The sequence below is a fragment of the Pelophylax lessonae genome, assembly GCF_965119305.1.
Source record: "Pelophylax lessonae genome assembly, chromosome: 6".
Taxonomy (NCBI): Eukaryota; Metazoa; Chordata; class Amphibia; order Anura; family Ranidae; genus Pelophylax; species Pelophylax lessonae.
The window spans coordinates 289,044,796-289,065,354 of NC_138773.1; the positions used below are offsets into that span (position 1 = coordinate 289,044,796).

General features: G+C 40.2%; 1 protein-coding gene across 6 annotated transcripts in view; it reads left to right on the top strand.

Annotated features, from left to right (window-relative positions):
* Window positions 1–20,559, top strand: part of LRP1B (LDL receptor related protein 1B) — a 2,177,452-nt gene that overhangs the window by 970,762 nt on the left and 1,186,131 nt on the right. For all 6 annotated transcript variants that reach the window (XM_082262163.1, XM_082262161.1, XM_082262165.1 and 3 more), the window contains exons 6-7: window positions 1,866–2,123; window positions 13,584–13,746. In XM_082262163.1, the coding sequence (XP_082118289.1) occupies window positions 1,866–2,123; window positions 13,584–13,746 (421 nt within the window). The remainder of the gene's footprint in view (window positions 1–1,865; window positions 2,124–13,583; window positions 13,747–20,559) is intronic.

Sequence of the window (20,559 nt, forward strand, 5' to 3'; positions counted from 1 at the left end):
GTTTTATCAGAATACCGCTGCCTCAGATTCTGCAACCGGAAGTGACGTTTGGAAAGAAAAACTTACTGCGCATGCGCCATGCATCCCAGCATGGCCGATATGCGTTTCAATAGCTTTCCTAATGTGACAGAACATGAAGCAGCTGCGGACATCTTCTTACACCCACGCAAGTCTTGAATTTTAGATTTATTTTACCAGTAAACTGACCTTATAGACTGAATAACAGTATTAAATTTCTATTATTGTTGTAATATAGTAAATATAGCGAGAAACCTGCGGGTAGAAGGTGACGATGTCCATCTTGGTACACCCCGCACTGCTCAGCGACAAACTGATTATATAGTGAAATATACTATTTCACTCGGTTGCGGCGCAATAGTCTATTTCAGTATAAAGTGAGTTTACTGCTAAAATCAGTCTGCAATTCAAGAGTTGCTTGGGTATAAGAACATATCTGCTGCTGCTTTGTGTTCTGTCACATTGGAATGCATAGTGCCCATGTTGGAATGCGTGGTGCATGCGCAGTAGGTTTTCTCATCCGAGCGTCAACTCCGGTTGCAGAATCTGATAGATAGCAGTATTCTGATAGAACACTGGCATCGGTCGGAGGACATCGGGGGATCGTAGGGGCAAGGTAAGCTTCAATACAGGGTAATCCCGAGTTCTGCTGCTTTGTGTTCTGTCACATTAGGAAAGCTATTGGAACGCATAGTGCCCATATTGGACGCATAGTGCCCATGTTGGAACGCATAGTGCCCATGTTGGAACGCATAGTGCCCATGTTGGAGCGCATGGCTCATGTGCAGTACGTTTTCTCCTCTGAGCATCACTTTCGGTTGCAGAATCTGATAGGTAGCAGTATTCTGATAGAACACCGGTATCGGCCGGAGGACATCGGAAACAGAGAAGGATGTGTTGGGCGCTTGTGCCGACAAGTGGGACCCGCACTGGGATATGGGTGAAGAAGGGAGGGGATGGGGGAAAAAAAAGAAATTCTGGATGATGCAAAGTTCCAGTGTTGACTCGGAGGGCAGCGCTGTTGGCAGGCAGAAGCCAAAAATCCCGCTGTCACAAAAGAGAAGAGAGGACAGGCGCCACTCAGTGAGACAATAAAGGTTTATTGCACAATTATCATTACAAACTTACATTAAGGCAAGGTGAAGGCTTCTCCTAATGGCTCCTATACCCCCTTCTGTGGCATGGTACTTCCTCCAAAAATTCGTAATCGGCTGTCGAAAGCACCATACTAACGATCCGAAAATTGGCAGATTGTTTGTCAGATTAAATTTTACTTCCGATTTTCTTATCGTGTGTATGGGCCTTTAGGCTCCTAACAAACAACAGAAGGAACTCTGACCAAAGCCACAAGCCGTGGCTCTCAACAGATACAGATGACACCTGATGATGTGTAGCAGATGTTGACACATTTCGAGGGTATCCCCTCTTATCCTAGCTCTAATGAAGAGCTCTGTGTGATCGAAGAAGACACATTGGGTAACCTAGGAAGACACAGTGCAGACGTCTTTTTGGATATTGACTTCAATGGTGTTTAAATGTGGGTTTGGGCTTTTTTTTTTTATGTTTTTCAGCCTATTTGGCCTATTGTGTTCAAGCAAAAATAATTGCAACAGAATGATACTGTGTCAGAGTCAAATACTTATACTGCTTGAATTAAAAAAAACACATTTAATGATTTATTAATGAATACAGAGCTGAATTAATTTGTCTTTCATATCCGCTTGGAGTTCAGCTTTAAGCTCCAGCAGCAATAGTCTTAGCTCTTTCTTGCTTTCCTTTGCTATGTGATATGCAGATCGACATTACTCTCAAATTAATACTTATGATTGCATTATGTTTAATTCTAGAGCCCGCTGACAGGCCTTCAGTTCTTTTGATTGCAAACTCTGAAACAATAGAAGTGCTGGATCTTAATGGGGGCAAAGCACCCACCAGGAGCCCTATGAATGCAAATGGAATTCAAACGCTGGATTTTCTGTATGATGAGAACACCGTCTGCTGGATTGAATCCAGGAAGTCTTCATACCAACTGAAATGCCACAAGATAACAAAGACGTGGACTTTCACAGAAGGGAGAACAATGTACATATCTCAGCACCTACACAGTAAGTAGATTGATTATTTTCTATTGATTATATGTGAATTGTGTATAAAAGTTACTTCTGACTCAAAGCTAAATTTTACTAACCGCTTGCCGACCTGCCGCCAGTACATATACTGCGGCGGTCAGTCCCGGCCAGGCAAAGTGACGTATATATACGTCACTAGCCTGTGACCGGCTTGTGAGCCAATAGCGCGCGCGCGCCCCGGCTCGTTCACTGAGGAGTTCGTGTGTGTGACCGGTGGACCCGATGTCCTTCGGTCACACTGTGATCGTCGGTAGAGAGGGAGAAAAGCAGGCGGCTAATGTAAACAAGCCGCCTGTCATTCTCCCCTGTGTAAAAATGGAGATCAGATGGTTCTACTATGTAGGACCGTTGATCTCTGTTTTTACAGTAGTAGCCATGTCCCATCACAGTTAGAAGCACGCCCCTAGGACACACTTAACCCCTCCCTCTCCAATACAGTTAACCCCTTCCCTGCCAGTGTCATTTTTACAGTAACAGTGCATATGTATAGCACTGATTACTGTAGTAATGTCACTGGTAACCCCAAAAGTGTCAAAAATGTCAGTCAAGGGTCCGATCTGTACGCCGCAATGTCGCAGTCCCGCAAAAAAAATCGCAGATTGCCGCCATTACTCGTTAAAAAAAAAACACCAAAAATAACAAAAATCTTTCCCTTTGTTAGTAAATGCGATAACTTTTGCGCAAACCAATCAAAATATGCTTTTTGCGATTTTTTTTACCAAACATATGTAGCATAAAACAAATTGGCCGAAAATGTTAAAAAATTTAGATTTTTAAATTTTTTTGGGGAATTTCATATAAAAAAATGTGAAAAATATTGTTATTTTTGCAAAATTTACACTATTTTTTTTTATAGCACATGATAAAAAAATCACACAGGTGATCAAATACCACCAAAAGAAAGCTCTGTTTGTGGGAAAAAAAGGACGTGAAATTCGTTTAGGTACAGCGTCGCACGACCGCGCAATTGTCCGTTAAACTCACGCAGTAAAAAATCGCAAAAAAAAACCCTGGTCAGGAAGGGGGTAAAATCTTCCGGGGCTTAAGTGGTTAAAGTGAAACTTCCCTTTTGTAGAGAAAAAAAATAGTTCCAACTCCGTTATGTATATTGTTGATATTAAAAGAAAAACAACTGCACTGTAGATTTTTACTTGCTTTAGCTCTGTTGATACTGAGAAAGACGAATGCAATTGTTTCTTACATTGGGTGCTAAACTGGGAGGTCTGCCTATTATGATAACTTGATTGGTCCAAGAGCTGTTATTAATGAAACATTTTGCATAGAGTAAAAGAAGGAAAGTGCTACGCTACAGCTATAAGTTCAAATAATAATTTTTGGCTGGCTGCCAGACATCTTAAACAAGAAGTTTTTACTTATAGCTTAGAAAGAATTTAAATCCAGAATTAACCGATTAACTTACTGATTTCGTTTGCACAATAAATCTAAGCCCTGTAAATAGGGAACAACCTCACACTGCATTAATTGTCAACAATTGATAAATCATTTTACTCTGACATAAAAATCTATCTGTATCCCCCAAATCCTTGTAGACGTGTTTACAGCATATCTACTCCCCACTAGTGTTGAGTGAGCAGTTCGGGCTGAGCATAAGTTCGGCTCGAGCATAAGCTGTTCAGTGCACGCCCACATTTTCAGGGGCGCTTGGTGGGATGTTCGCCCGCCGAGGGCACAGTGAATAGCTGGCGGTTAATAAGGAGCGGGCTGGGAAGCCGACCACCGCATCCTTAACATGAGTCATCATCTGACAGTGGGCTATGTACTCTCCTCCGTTTAACATAATATGACTCCAAGATGGAAATTGGGGTCCAACTGGGGGAAACAATAAGATGATTACACAACGCGTTTCTTGGGTATACATTCCCACTTTCTCAGCCTCTGTGAAACAATAAAACACAGTCAGAATCTATACATATTCAATTTATGGCTACATGGATTTGTTGTCTTGTATATATTTCCTTAAGTACCTCAAGTAAAATAAGAAAGATAATCTCAGACTGGAGTCGTGGGCCTAGGCATACACGTCATCAAGAGGTTTTACGTCATATTCTGGGGAAATATTGGTATCTAATCAAATGGGGAAATAATGAACAAATATGTAAGGAGGGTCCTTCAGATCACCTTTAGAAAATCAAAGTCTATTAGGTATAGATTGGTTCAAAGTCATTACCAATGGGGCAACCTGCCTATTAGACTATAATTAGACTATCTAGGTGGGGAACGTTAGGATGTGAACACTGTGATTTTTGCTACTGGGTATTTAAAAAAGATTAAATCCATTTACTGAATAATCAATTATTCTGCCCTCAACATCTGGCCAATTGTGAGACAACGGTAGTTTATTTAATGACACGTAAGTGTGGAACATTTTATGATGAAAATACCAAAATAATGCTTAGGAAAAGGATCCAAGACCATTCCCAAACTTTTCCCACAAAGTTGGGAGCATGAAATTGTCCAAAATGTCTTGGTATGCTGCTGACGCCTGAAGATTTCACTTCACTGGAACTATGGGGCCAAGCCCAACCCCTAAAAAACATACCCACGCCATAATCCACACTCCACCAAATGATTTAGAACAGTGCTCAAAACAAGGTCCATTAAGACATGGATGGGCAAGTTTGGGGGGGAAAAACTTGACTGGCCTGAACAGAGTCCTGACCTCAACCCGACAGAACACCTTTGGGATGAAGTAGAGCAAGACTGTGTGCCAGGCCTTCTCGTCGAACATCCGTGCCTAACCTCACAAATGCGCTTCTGAAAGAATGGTCAAATATTCCCATAGACTTACTCCTAAACCTTGTGGACAGCCTTCCCAGAAGAGTTGACGCTGTTATTTCTGCAAAGGGTGGGCCAACTCATTATTGAACCCTACAGACTAAGACTGGGATGCCTTTAAAGTTCATGTGGGTCTAGAGGCAGGCGTCCAACAACTTTTGACAATATAGTGTATTTGTATAAAAATACTGTATATACATATATTTTTCTCATATGCACCCAGTAAGGTTTTATTGATTCGGTATCAGTATGGAAAAGGAATAGATACTTTAAAAAAAGTAAATAAAAGCAAAAAAATTAAAAAAAAAAAAAAAAAATATATATATATATATATATATATATATATATATATATATATATATAAATAAATTTACAAGTCGTTTATGTGAATTCTCTGCCTTTAGTAAAAATAAAGTCTCAAATAAGTTAATGTATTTTGATATATATGTAAAGGGATAAAGGTACCCTCCTTGTGTCCTTTTCCCTTCCTTTCAACTCTTCTTATCATGCTGCTTTATGATTTAAGAAAATGTTCATGCTCTTCTGATGAATATGAGGAACAAATAGAATAACTAGTGAACACCTTCAGCAAACACAAAACATCAATTAGATAGAAATTAAGCACAAAACCCCAGAGCTGCAAGGTCACACCACCAACCATTGCATCATTGCGAATAGCATATGGAGATAAAATAGAAGCCTTGCCATGGAGAACTACTAAAACGAATCTTCAAACAAGCCCAATTAAATTGTTCAGATAAAATGTTAGCATACTTTATTAGTTTTTACTTTGGAAAAAAAAAATCAAAGCATTGTCAAAATTGTCAGTGGCGGTAATTCTATTCTCAGGCTGAAGGTAGAGATGGTCGACGCAGTAGGGGTTTATATTCTGATAAAAGGGTGGAGAGGCTACAGAATTATTTCCCTGGGGATGCGCAATTAGAATTGGTAAAGTCTAGCAGGATTAAGTGGTCGTGTCGCATTATCCTCAACAGTGCGTCTCATTTGGCTGTATGTATTTGATGATTTCCTTACTAATAACACATTACGCGTTTTAGCTTAAGATCAACAGTGAAAGGCCTTCTTGCATTCAGGGAAGAAAAAAAAAAAATATTTTTTGATTTATAATAGCAGATTTACGAGACGCGTTTAGAAAAGATTGTAATCATTGTGTACCTCCATAAATCTTGTTTTATTGTGCGGTTCAGATGCCAGGCTTGAGGGACGCCATTATAATTTTATAATCGTTTGGCAACGGGCTAGGAATTCACTTACATAGAAATTAGGCTCATAATGGTTGCCTTTTGTTTGCCTTCGTGTTTTGCATGGGTCCTGGCAGGGAAAAAGCCGTCTACACGTGTAAAAATCCAAAATAGGCGAAAAAAAAAATGGCATCTAAACACTGCAAGCTGGGAACCCGGAGGTCGGTTTGAAACAGGATTTTATTTTGTAATTGTCTAGTCTTTGGCTGATGTTGAATGCCAGTAGAGAGGATGTTCATGAAAACAAGTGAAAACAGAAGAAACAAATAGGAACCAAAACAGTTGGAGTTTAAAGGAGGAATCCAAAAAAGAAATAGCCAACTCAAAGATAAAAAAACAACTTTTGCCACAGTGCTCACTATCAATCCAGCTGTTTCTGCAGTACTTGTTTCCCACCACTAGATGTCCTCAGTCTTCTTGGTTGAATGACAGGGAACATCATTGAACCCACTCTCTTGACCCAGCGCTATTGATCTGTTCTTAGTTTCATCAATGTATAGCCTATCCATAGGAATAAATGAATATCCTTTTGCCTATCCGGGAAATTTTCAGAATAGAGGCAATGTCCTCCACATGCTCCTGAACTCTTCTTTTTTGCCCCCTACTTCTGCTTGCTTGGAACGAGCAGTGCACGTTACTTGCAGACAAGTGCCCTGGTCTATTCACTATACAAACCCCATAGTCCCTGGTCCGTTTCAGGAGAAATAAAGAGAGGGGTGGCTATGTGTCTACATACAGTGGGACCATTCGAGTGAACATAATCACCATCTAACAGGAAGTCAGATCACAGCAGCAAAACAATAAATTGGAGGAGGCTGAGTGCAATAGAAGGGGCCTTTTCTTAGTTAAGAATATATGCTCAAATTACATTTTTTTGAAAACCACCAAAACCAAGTTTGCTGTCAATTTAAAGTGGTTTTTAACTTCCCCTCCCCCTACACTGCATTTTTTTTAAACCCCTACATTCATGGTGACGAGTTCTGCACAGTTTAGATACTCATCCACCCAGTGGATCCAGTGCTGTCCAGTTGAGATCCTCTTCTCTTCTAACAGCGCTCAATCCCGCGCCGCCATGTTTTGCTGTGTCATAATCGAGAGGCTTCCGGCTTTTCAGGATTCATCCGGCACATCTCTCAATGATGCCCCGCTAGAACAGACCCCCCTCTTTTACTTAATGAAATGCTTTGCCTTCTGGGATGTGTGATGTTTATACCCCAGGAGGCAAAGGGAGGACAGTGAATGTCATTTGCCTAGGCAAATTAATTGCATGGGGGGGGGGGGGGGGGGGGCAAGCCTGAAGAATTTCAATATAGTAAATACGGAAAACAAAAAAAAGAGCCCTAATCGTGCAGAAGACTGGAGAAGGGGGTTGAGAGGAGGTATGATGAACTAGATCAGTGTTTCTCAACCTTTTTTCAGTCAAGGCATCCTTTAAAATTATAAACAATCTCAAGGCACCCTTTAAGATAATGGACAGTCTCAAGGAACCCCATTCTAAAATGTAAAAATGTATTCTAATAGTTTTACATAATGCGGCAGCATCAACACATGTAGGACACCCAACATTAGAAGTGATTTAATCTTCCAAAGAAAATACACTTTTACACACTAGTACCGACTAGTACTCCAATGTTACTCCTCTCCCTCAGTTTCTCTCCATCGCTCAGCTAATGTGACCCAAGAGTTAATGGAGAGGGGCAGGGGAGGGTCAAACAAGGATGCTGTGCAGGCAATCAACACCCTTCTAATCAACACTGATGACATCACTGGTAGTTGGAACGCCGATGACTGAAATGTTAAAATAGTGCACAATAAAAACCTGTGGCTTTGTGTAATTAAAAGGCAGGATTCATGCATATTTGCTGAGGCACCCCTGAAGAAACCTCAAGGCCCCCTGAGTTGAAAAAGGCTGAATTAGAAAGTACAGATCTCTATAACACTTAAGGTTAAAGAGATCTGTACTTTCGGAAGGTTTTACCCCCTTAATGACCAGGCCATTTTTTGCAATTCGGCACTGCGTTACTTTAACAGAAAATTGCACGGTCGTGCGATGCTGTACCCAAATACAATTGGTGTTCTAGGTTTTCCCACAAATAGAGATTTCTTTTGGTGATATTTGATCACCTCTGCGGTTTTTAGATTTTGCGCTATAAACAAAAAAAGAGCGACAATTTTGAAAAAAAAAAAAGCCATATTTTTTACTTTCTGCTATAAAACATTCCCAATAAACATTTTTAAAAATTAAATTTTTTTATCAGTTTAGGCAAATTTGTATTCTGCTACATATTTTTGGTAAAAAAAAAAAATCCCAAAAAGTGTATTTTGATTGGTTTGCGCAAAAGTTATAGCGTTTACAAACTACGGGATAGATTTTTGGACTTTTTATTATTTTTTTTTTATTAGTAATGGCGGCGATCTGCGATTTTTAGCAGGACTGCGACATTGCGGCGGACAGATCGGACCCCAAACTGACATTTTTGTCACTTTTTGGGGACCAGTGTAACTAATACAGTAATTAGTGCTAAATAATATTCACTGTTACTGTATAAATGACACTGGCAGGGAAGGGGTTAATACTGGGGGTGATCAAAGGGGTTAAATGTATGCCTAATATGCTTACTGGCTGTGTGTGTGTGTGGGAGGGGGGTTGTTCTGTGACAGGCACAGAGAGATCGGGGTTGTAGCTTAGCTGAAACTGCTGATCTCTCCCTGTCTGTATGACAGAAGATCCGCCTGCTTTGTTTACATAAGCAGGCGGGTCTTCTCTCTTCAGTTACATATATAGTTACATAGTTAGTGAGGTTGAAAAAAGACATCAGTCCATCCAGTTCAACCTATGATGTGTGTGTGTGTTTGCTTTTAACCGTACATTGTATACCCCTGTATGTTGTGGTCTCTAAGGTGCCCATCTAATAGTTTTTTTAAACTATCAATGCTCCCTGCTGATACGACTGCTTGTGGAAGAGAATTCCACATCCTTACCGCTCTTACAGTGAAGAACCCCTTACGCATTTTAAGGTTAAACCGCCTTTCCTCAAGTTTTAGTGAGTGGCCACATGTCTTATTGTATTCCCTTTCTCTGAATAGTTTGTTCCTTATGCTAGGGTAGCGTGTGGTCAGCGAGTGGTTAAAGTACATTATTCATTAATACCTCCTGTGATGATTCACTGGGCTCTACCACAATGCTATAAAATGTCATTGTGTAGTACCTGCAAAAAGCCTTTTATAGTTTTGAGTCTTTTGAGAAAGGTCCCTTCACTTCCTGTCCAGGGGACTAAACCGGAAGTGAAAGGAAATCTCTACAAAATAAGTAGAATTTTTCTTAGAAAGTTGTCACTCAAGCAAGTGTCTCTATTGGAAAATTTACCCTCACCTTCTGTTTTGGTGACAACTCTGACATTTTGACTACTCATCACTAAAATTAGAACCAAAATATCTAATCAGAACCTTGTGAATTAATTGAGAATTGCTACTACATCCTTCCAACCAGATATTGATGCATTTGTTTATCAAAAGCAGTGTCAAATAGTGATGTCGCGAACCTAAAATTCGCCGTTCGCCGTGGCGAACGCGAACATCGGCAAATGTTCGCGAACCGGCGAACCGGGCGAACCGCCATAGACTTCAATAGGCAGGCGAATTTTAAAACACACAGGGACTCTTTCTGGCCACAATAGTGATGGAAAAGTTGTTTCAAGGGGACTAACACCTGGACTGTGGCATGCCGGAGAGGGATCACGCAAAAAAAAGTTCTTAAAAATTATAATTTTTTGATAGAGAGCCAATTATTGGAAAAATTAAAAAAAAATAAAAATAAAAATTTCTTTGGATTTAGCATCTGGGGGGTCTAAAAAGTGTACCTGTGAAGTTTCAGCTCTGTAGCATGTCCAGAACCCCTAAAAAACAGCATTTGTCTTATATTTTCAGGAATATGGCTTCTCTGCGGCTGGCTTTTTCTCTTGCAGGCATTTAGCGGGCATTTTTTTAGGCAGGCATGTCATTTTTTGTATTTAGTGTCTGGGGGGTCTAAAAAGTGTACCTGTCAAGTTTCAGCTCTGTAGCATGTCCAGAACCCCTAAAAAACAGCATTTTTCTTATATTTTCAGGAATACGGCTTCTCTGCGGCTGGCTTTTACTCTTGCAGGCATTTAGCGGGCATTTTTTTAGGCAGGCATGTCATTTTTTGTATTTAGTGTCTGGGGGGTCTAAAAAGTGTACCTGTCAAGTTTCAGCTCTGTAGCATGTCCAGAACCCCTAAAAAACAGCATTTTTATTATATTTTCAGTAATACGGCTTCTCTGCGGCTGGCTTTTTCTCTTGCAGGCATTTATCGGGCATTTTTTTAGGCAGGCATGTCATTTTTTGTATTCAGTGTCTGGGGGGTCTAAAAAGTGTACCTGTCAAGTTTCAGCTCTGTAGCATGGCCAGAACCCCTAAAAAACAGCATTTTTATTATATTTTCAGGAATACGGCTTCTCTGCGGCTGGCTTTTTCTCTTGCAGGCATTTATCGGGCATTTTTTTAGGCAGGCATGTCATTTTTTGTATTTAGTGTCTGGGGGGTCTAAAAAGTATACCTGTCAAGTTTCAGCTCTGTAGCATGTCCAGAACCCCTAAAAAACAGCATTTTTCTTATATTTTCAGGAATATGGCTTCTCTGCGGCTGGCTTTTTCTCTTGCAGGCATTTAGCGGGCATTTTTTTAGGCAGGCATGTCATTTTTTGTATTCAGTGTCTGGGGGATCTAAAAAGTGTACCTGTCAAGTTTCAGCTCTGTAGCATGTCCAGAACCCCTAAAAAACAGCATTTTTCTTATATTTTCAGGAATACGGCTTCTCTGCGGCTGGCTTTTTTTCTTGCAGGCATTTAGCGGGCATTTTTTTAGGCAGGCATGTCATTTTTTGTATTCAGTGTCTGGGGGGTCTAAAAAGTGTACCTGTCAAGTTTCAGCTCTGTAGCATGTCCAGAACCCCTAAAAAACAGCATTTTTCTTATATTTTCAGGAATACGGCTTCTCTGCGGCTGGCTTTTTTTCTTGCAGGCATTTAGCGGGCATTTTTTTAGGCAGGCATGTCATTTTTTGTATTCAGTGTCTGGGGGGTCTAAAAAGTGTACCTGTCAAGTTTCAGCTCTGTAGCATGTCCAGAACCCCTAAAAAACAGCATTTTTCTTATATTTTCAGGAATACGGCTTCTCTGCGGCTGGCTTTTTCTCTTGCAGGCATATATATCAGTGGTGGGTGGGCAGTGGCACAGTACACTCTCTGTGGACCTGACAGCAGTCACTGGCACCCAGGCAACTGCAATTTTAAAAAATATATATTTTATTTTACTTTGCAAGCTGCTGTGCCACCTTATATATCAGTGGTGGGTGGGCAGTGGCACAGTACACTCTCTGTGGACCTGACAGCAGTCACTGGCACCCAGGCAACTGCAATTAAAAAATATATATATATTTTTTTACTTTGCAAGCTGCTGTGCCACCTTATATATCAGTGGTGGGTGGGCACACAGTGGCACTGCAGTGGGCACAGTACACTCTGTGGACCTGACAGTAACTGGCAGCCCAGGCAACTGCAATAATAAAAAATATTTTTTTTTTTCAATTTATTGCAACAAGATGCTGTGCCACCGTATATATATATCAGTGGTGGGCAGTGCACTGCAGTGGGTACAGTGCACTCTGTGGACCTGACACAGCACTCACTGCAATTATGACAGAGGAAAAAAAAAATATTTTTTAAAATGCAAGGTACTGTGCCTGTGCCACCCGAAATGAGTGTGGTGTGCACACAGTACAGTCTGTGGTAGGTCTGTGGCCTCTCACACACAGCGGGCAGGCAACTGCAGTGTACAATAGATATATATAGATATATATATAAAGAAAAAACTCTATTACCTTACCAGCCCTTAAAAGGGCTTTTGGGGACACTATATATATATATATATATATATGTATATATATAAATAAAAAAAATCCTCAATTACCAGCCCTTAAAAGGGCTTTTGGGGACACTAGATAGATATAGATATATATATATAAGAAGAAACAACTCAATTACCAGCCCTTAAAAGGGCTTTTGGGGACGCTAGGTATATATATATATATATATATATATAAAAAAAAAAACACAAATACCAGCCCTTAGAAGGGCTTTTTGGGGTGCTGATATTACAGCAGTAGTGGACCAAGAACACTGCAAGACCAGGAACACTGACTAACTGTCCCTAGCTTAACAGCAGCAGCAGCAGCAGCAGCAGCTCTCTCCCTACTCTCACTACACACACTGCTTCAGAATGATCTAAGATGGATGCTGCCCTTGCTTATTTATAGGAGGTGGGAGGGTGTGGGAGGGAGGTATGCTGATTGGCTGGAAATGTGTCTGCTGACTGTAAAGTTCAGGGTCAAAGTTTGCCTCAATGATGTCTTATGGGGGGCGGACCGAACATCGCATATGTTCGCCGGCAGCGGCGAACGCGAACATGCTAAGTTCGCCGGGAACTGTTCGCCGGCGAACAGTTCTATACATCTCTAGTGTCAAATATTGTGTTAGTTTTATGTTGCCCTCTTTTACTTTTATAATAAATAATATTACAGAAAAAATGAAGTTTTATTACTCAAATTAGGTTTTTCAATGTGGCCCAGGAAGTCAAAAGATTGTACACCCCCACCCTAAGAGTCGGTTCACACTATGGTGACACGACTTCGGGGGCGACTAGTGAAGTCGCTGTGCACCGCGACTTCGGCGCGACTTGCACGGACTTCACATAATGAAAGTCAATGCAAGTCGCTCCGACTTCGGTCAAAAGTAGTGCAGGAACTATTTTCTACTTGAATCGCTCCTATTAGAACGGTTCCAATTGCACTGAATGGACCGCGACTTGTCAGGCGGCCAAGTCGCCGTAGTGTGAACCAGGACAAAATCTCAGCTCTATCATCCAGAATTCTCCTCTTCCTACTAAGTCTTGATGAACAGGGACATTTCAACTCACAAAACATTTGGGCTGTTTTACAGCTTGCATCTTCTGTATAAAATGTATTCTGGATTTCACATGCCTCATTTTTAGCACTTTCCCGTGTGAACCTTTAAAATATTGATCAAAAGGCTTTGATAAAAAATAAAGTAATGTGATTTTTTTTTTTTTTTTATAAGCATGTTTTGCTAAGCAGTCCTCATGACAACATTTGAGGATAATTTTACTAAAATTTTGACATAGGCAAATCAGTAATTTCACTGCAAAATTATGTTTGCCAAAAACGCTCTTCTGTAAATGTAACTTTAGAAAATACAAAATCAATTTGTCTTGCTCAGAATTCTGGTCTAAACATTTTGCCTTCCTTTGTTAACGTTCATTATTATCTATTTTTTTCTTTCCTCAGATGTTCAGCAAATGGTCATTGACTGGATTACTGGAAACTTTTACTTTGTGGATCATGGGAACGACAGGATTTTTACATGTAACCGCAATGGGACTGTGTGCATCACCTTGGTTGACCTTGATCTTCATAATCCGAAAGCGATTGCACTGGACCCGATAGCGGGGTAAGATGGATAGCTACATACAGCCATTTTGCTTGTTTTCTGCTAATGGTCAGAAAAAGTTTCTGAGAATTTTTGCCTCTGAGCTGTGCCTATAGCACGTTGATTGCTGACAAAAGAACATAAAGTAGGATTTTCAATTTTTCAAATTTCTGATTTTCAAATTTGTATATAGTTTTTTTCAGTGAATGCTTAGGTGATAGGATGTTTCTTATGTTTACAAGGTGGTATTAAAGTCAATTTTTAATTCATAAAAAAATTGCAGAACTTGCATGCATTTTATTTATTTATTTATTTATTTTCCTTCTCGGAGCTCCTTTTTCAATTTTATCCTGACCATGCAGCCTTATTTCTGTTCTCTCTGTGCCCCCTGTGCCGCCAGGACCTATGGAGTCTCCCCTCTATGTGCCGCAACCGCTGTCTTCTACAACTCTGCATGCAGCCATTCAGAAAGTCACACACACTGCCCTCACAGTGTGTGGGCACACTGACACCCTCACAGCCGCTGTCAATTACCGCTGTGGACAAGGAGAGGCGTGGCTTTTACTTTGTGCTCCTCTTGCATTGGGTGTGTGTGTGCTGCTCATGGGAGGAGTTATGAATAAATCACAATGCCTCGATGGGTGGATGTTAGTCTGGATGAGTGGGCATTCCTAGGCAGGATTAATTTGGTAGTGCCCACATGTGATATTGAGCCTCCATAATTAAAAAAAGAAAAGAGCTAGATAATGCAGAAGGGCTCTGACTGACTTGTTGTAGCTTTCTAATGCACACCTTGAAGGCTCACAGTCTGCAGTGAAACCAAAGTAAGCAATTTCAGTTCAGGAGAAGATCCTGTACAACTGTGCAAGATTTAATGTAAGGCTTTAAAGATTTGGAACTTTGCCGTTTATGATCAGGTGAGAAGTGGCAGCTCTGTCCTGATAGGTCCTTTCCAAAGGAACCAGAGAAGGAAAGTGCCACAGATATAAAAGAAAATGTACTCCTGTATCTGATCGGCTAGTCTGGCTGCTGTCACCCTCATTGCCTTGATTACTGAGATATGATAGTTCATCTCTCGTGTCCTCGGGAATGACTTCACGACATTGCATTTGTCAAAATTCTACTTCCATGAAGTGTCAACTTTTCAGTAATGCACATTCAAAGAAAAATAGGTTCATATGTCTTTATATATATATATATAAACCAGGATGAGATACCAGCCTGGTGCCATCATCCAAATTATATAGAGAAAAGAGAAATGTTTGTTGGAAACCAACTAAACATTAAAACGCTGGATTTTCAAAGGCACATCATAAGATAGACTTGATACACATAGTCATTAAAAGATAAACTTTTATTACATACGTTTTAAAATTACAGAGCTGGGGAAAAACACCTCCACACTCGGTGAAAAAGTTATATACAGTATATATATATATATATATATATTATCAGTTCATATAAATTGTATCTTTCATTTATAAGAGCAAATTTTTTGAAAGACACAAATCCACCCAGATACATCTGTAAGGAACTCATTATTCCCATACAATGTGAACTCCCTTGAATCTGTAAATCTATATACAACAAGCGTTTAGAAGATCATAATGATTGTTATTGAGCCAAGTAAATAACAGTGTAAAAGTAGGTTATATGCTGAACAAAATGAGAAATAGAAAAAAAACTTTCTGTATTTCACTTTGAGAAATCAAGTATATCTAGTATAAATGCATTATTAACATACTAAAAATCGTTTTTCTTAGGTTGGTTTGGAAATGTACACAATAAAACGTTGAAATGATGGAAAACTAGGAATAATTGTATTAAAATGGACCTGAGCTGAGCTATTATTTGCATGCCACAATATATAGCAGGTTAAATAAAAAAGGGCTACTTTTTAACATTACATTATATACAGTGTATATATATATATATATATATATATATATTGTGACAGGAAGTCAGGTAAATCTGTGGATGTAGTCACAGACAGGAGATACATTTCCACCTGGTTTAGAAAATTCACCAATTACTATAGGGTGTCGGCTGCAAAGGTAGCCAGAACTGTCTAAGGACGGTGAACAGACTTCAGCTGTTCAGAATGAGGAAATTAAGGCCTCTATAATTTGTCCAGAGGAAGTCTAAGGATTGCTGCCTCCGGACGCTGTGTGAGCATGGGAGAAGGAATGCCCCCTGAAGCTGTGTGAGCATGGGGAAGACCTCCTGAAGCGATGTGCGCTGAGGAGGGTAAAAAGGTGAAGACTTCTCAAGGTGAGAAAATGAACTATTTCTATGTGAAGAGTGTGAAGAGAAAAACCAATGGATGTTTTCTATGTGAAAGGAAAGTCCAATGAACATGTGCTGTGTGAAGAGAAAAGGGACATTCTCTATGTGAAGAGAAAATAAATGGACTATTGATAGTCTGCTATATGATCAGCCAAGTCTGCCCAACAGTAGGTTGGGGACAGACTCCGTAGGTAGGTTCCTGTGTGTGAGAAGGTAGCCACCCACAGTGGCAAGGATTTATTTTGTGTTTTATTTTATTTTGGATGTTTTTGACGCTTGCAGTCTGGTGAAGAAAATTGCATGAATAAACCAAACTGTTGTTTGCAACCACTTCTCGGCTATCTCCCTGTGTAACTAACCCCCCCAAGGGGTCATCCACACCCGCCACCGAGCTAATCCCCTCACAATATATATATATATATATATGCCCTATTTTTTTTTTTTTTTATCATTTAATATTCACTGACTGTTGTCTTACTCGCTAACTCTGCTGGAAGTACATTGTAAGCATCAAGTCTTTACAGTGAGTATAACAAGCATGCCTTACTGCAAATAGAGATGGATTTTAACGTTGTGGGTTTAGTAACACTTTAAGGACACCATTGTGTGAGTTTTTACTGAGCGCAGAGGTTATCACAGTGCTAACATTAAGAAGATGTTTTTTTAACTTTGTAACCGGCAGAGCTGAAATCTGTATTTTCTTGGTATTTCCTAATGGGGACCTCAGACCTTATGGAAGTTACAAATGTTATGTTGGAGGCACAACAAAAATCACCTACTTGGCTTTTCTAATTATAGTTCTGCTGAACGTTCTCTGTCTGATACCTAAACATCAGCCGTAAATGTGTAAATCTTCAGGAAGTGTTTGATTTTTGTGTACACTTCTATTCTCAGTGCCATCATTTCATTTTGTTCTGTGAGATTGCATTGCTGAGTACAGTGACCTTTTTGGAACAAATGTATTGCCATTGGTATATATATTCCCTGTCACTTGAAGCTGACGATGCTGTTTGTGCCCGTTCCGAAATTGCCCAAAAAAAAAATATATATATATATATATATATATATATATATATTAATATATTTTATATAATATTCTGCCGAAGTGCACATGTTGACATATGTTGACATTCACTTGGAAAAGAAGGTCAGTGTGAAGCTGAAATATATTCCACTCTGGTTCTGCACATACTTCCTGGTATTATATTCTCCAAACCACCGCAGACACACACACGCTCTTCACTCTTCACCAGTTATTTTGTGCACATATTGCCCGCCATCATACCCATCCTGCTCCTCTTCTGCACATGCCATCATGTCTTCCACATTCCATTGCTGCCATTGCTACCCCTGTCATATCCTTTGTGCTACTTTTCTGCACATACTTCCCAGCATCATGTCCTCCTAAAACTGGGACACGGAGGTTAGGAGGGCCAGCCACCCCGGGTGCAGTGCTGTGATGCAGTGGGGTCATACATGGCAAGCTGTGCTACCCCCCCACACACACACTGCAGATCTGTGGCTGACAAACAACAGGCCACTACTTCATGTCTTCTCTGGCAGCTACTGCTGTCACAAAATGCTCCAATTGTTCACAGCTGACACAAAAAAATGCACTGTGCATGCTCAACCACCTACCAGCTGTTTGGAAGCAAGCAATTGGTCATGCATGCTCAGTGAAAATGAAAAAACAAACACAGGCAACCAGAGCAAGGGGGTGAATAACACATCCAATGTGGCATGCTCATTCTATATCATGCATTAGCAGCATCAGAAGAGGTAGCGGTTTTACATCCTAGCCCTGGGTGCTGGACGCATCTGTCACTGCACTTCTTTCCTGCAAAAACTGTGCACAAGAATACCCTCTGCAATCCTTTCCAACAATCATTACCTCATGTTATACCTTCTCCTATCTAGCATACACTGCCCATCATCATACCCTCTGCATGCCTGTCCAACAAGCACTGCCTGCTGTCATACCCTCTGTACCCCTCTCTAGCATACACTGTGTCTACATACAGTATGTCTATACACTGGACACACCTATCCCTGTACTGTACCCATCGCACTACTTTTCTGCACAAATTGTCCACCATGAGACCCTCTTCAATCTCCTCTCCAACAAGCTATGACCGCCTTCATACCCTCCTCTTTCCTCTCTAGCATACATTGTGCCTAGCATACAGTGTGTCCATAAATTGGGCGCAGCTGCCCCTGTATTGTACTGTTCTGCACAAAGTGTTCATGCTTTCCAAAAAGCATTGGCCACTGTCATACCCTCTACACTTCTCTCTACCACACACTATCCATCATCATAACCTCTGCTCTTCTCTCCATCATACACTGCCCATCATCATACCCTTTGCACACCTCTCTAGAATACAGTGACCATCATCTTAACTTCTGCACTCCTCTTTAGAATACACTACCCATCATCATAATAACCTCTGTACTTCTGTCCATCATATACTGCCTATCGTTATATCCTTTGCACTCCTATCTAGCATACACTGCCCATCATCATACCCTTTGTACTCCTCTCTAGCATACACTGCCCATCATCATACCCTTTGTACTCCTCTCCATCATACACTGCCCATCATCATACCCTTTGTACTCCTCTCCATCATACGCTGCCCATCATCATACCCTTTGTACTCCTCTCTAGCATACACTGCCCATTATAATATCTTCTGCACTCTTCTCTAGCATACACTGCCCATCATTATACCCTTTGTACTCCTCTCTAGCATACACTGCCCATCATTATACCCTTTGTACTCCTCTCCATCAAACACTGCCTATCGTTATATCCTTTGCACTCCTAGCTAGCATACACTGCCCATCATCATACCCTTTGTACTCCTCTCTAGCATAAACTGCCCATCATCATATCCTATGCACACCTCTCCAACAAGTATTGACAGCCGCCATACCCTCTGCACTCTTCTCTAGCTTACATTGCATTTTTGAATTGGAGTGCCTTATTTGGAATACTGTGTGGATTGGGGACAAACATAAGATATCTTCTTCTCCCTTATGGCGCTGAGCAATTAATGGTTCAAGGACGCAGCACGCTTGATCCCATGGTGGTTTCTTAAAGGCGCAGTAAAATAATTCAGTCAGCGAGTGAGCACTGCCTAAGGGGTGTCACATAAGGTGCGGTGAAGGTGCATGTTATGAATATTAAGCACTGGAGTTAAGGACATAATTTTCTGACCCTACCAATAGACTGTGCACCCATCTGAACATCCAATCAGGATCTGCTAAATCCCAGTTGGAATATAAAAGACTGTGATTAGCGCTGCTAGTGTGATTTGCTTTTCAGGAGGTGCATGTCTTTCATTCTGAGCAGCTCAGCACATATGTTGTATATTATCTGATTTATTTTTATAGCAGCAGCTACACCTATACGGGGTGGTATATATATGTATCATTTTTGTATCATTTTTTCTTTATAATATAATAGCACTGGGTGAGTGGGTAACAGTGGTGGCTATACTATTGGGTCTTACTCTTTCTTTGAGACTTCTTCAGCATTGTTTATAATATTCCAACCTTGCCATTGTGGAATACACACACTTTACAATAACTTAAATATGGAACATTCTGTTCCACAACTTGCTTGTTTGTGATTTTAAAGCCTAACTCCAGCCATCTTTCTTTCTCATAAGTACTGTAAGTAAGGGAAACTAAATGGAGAAGCCCCCTTTAATTGAACAAGACAAATCATAATATTGTAATTGTCACATCTATTTTCTGACTCTATCAGTCAGTAGGATGATAGGCATTTGCAAACTAAATCCCTTTTGAAGCCTTGATTGGAATAATGTAAAAATATTTATGGAAGAAACAGCTTGTCACCCATATGTGGACTTTTGTCAGTCTCAGCTTCCCCTGATTGATATTAAAATGCATCACGGCAATGGGTTTAAGGCTGACAAGAACAGCTTGGAAACACAACTTTGCACAGAAAGTTCTATCCATAATCCTTGAATGAAGCCATATTGCTGAATATAACAGATGGCCGCCCTGACTTTGTGTGACTACAGTCATTTCTCAAAGTAAAAAGTAAAGAGTGCATATTCTTCCCAATGTTCATATATGATCTGTTATTACCGTGTTAGGAACCTTTGTATTTAAAAAGCAGTTCCAGGCAACAGCTGAATGCAATCACTGAGCTACGAATGGTCTACAGCAAACACTGCAGCTGTACTAAACCTTAGAAAAAAAAATCAGAATTTTGGGTAATACGCAGCAGTAAAGGATGCTTCATGTCATCAATTACATTCCAATTTCCAAAGCAATCCTAAATATAATCAGTGCCCATGAAAGACATCCTAAAGGATAACTAAACCCGAGAACCAAAATGTAGTATATTGCAGTTTACCAGTTCTTAGATGTGGTGTCTGCTTTTGTTTTCATTTTTCAGGTTAAGAACATTTATAACAAAGTTTTGGTTCAAGGTCAAACGCAACTTTGCTGAGAAAGTCCTATCCATAATGTTTGAATTAGGCCATAATTCTGAATATAACATATGGAGTGTCC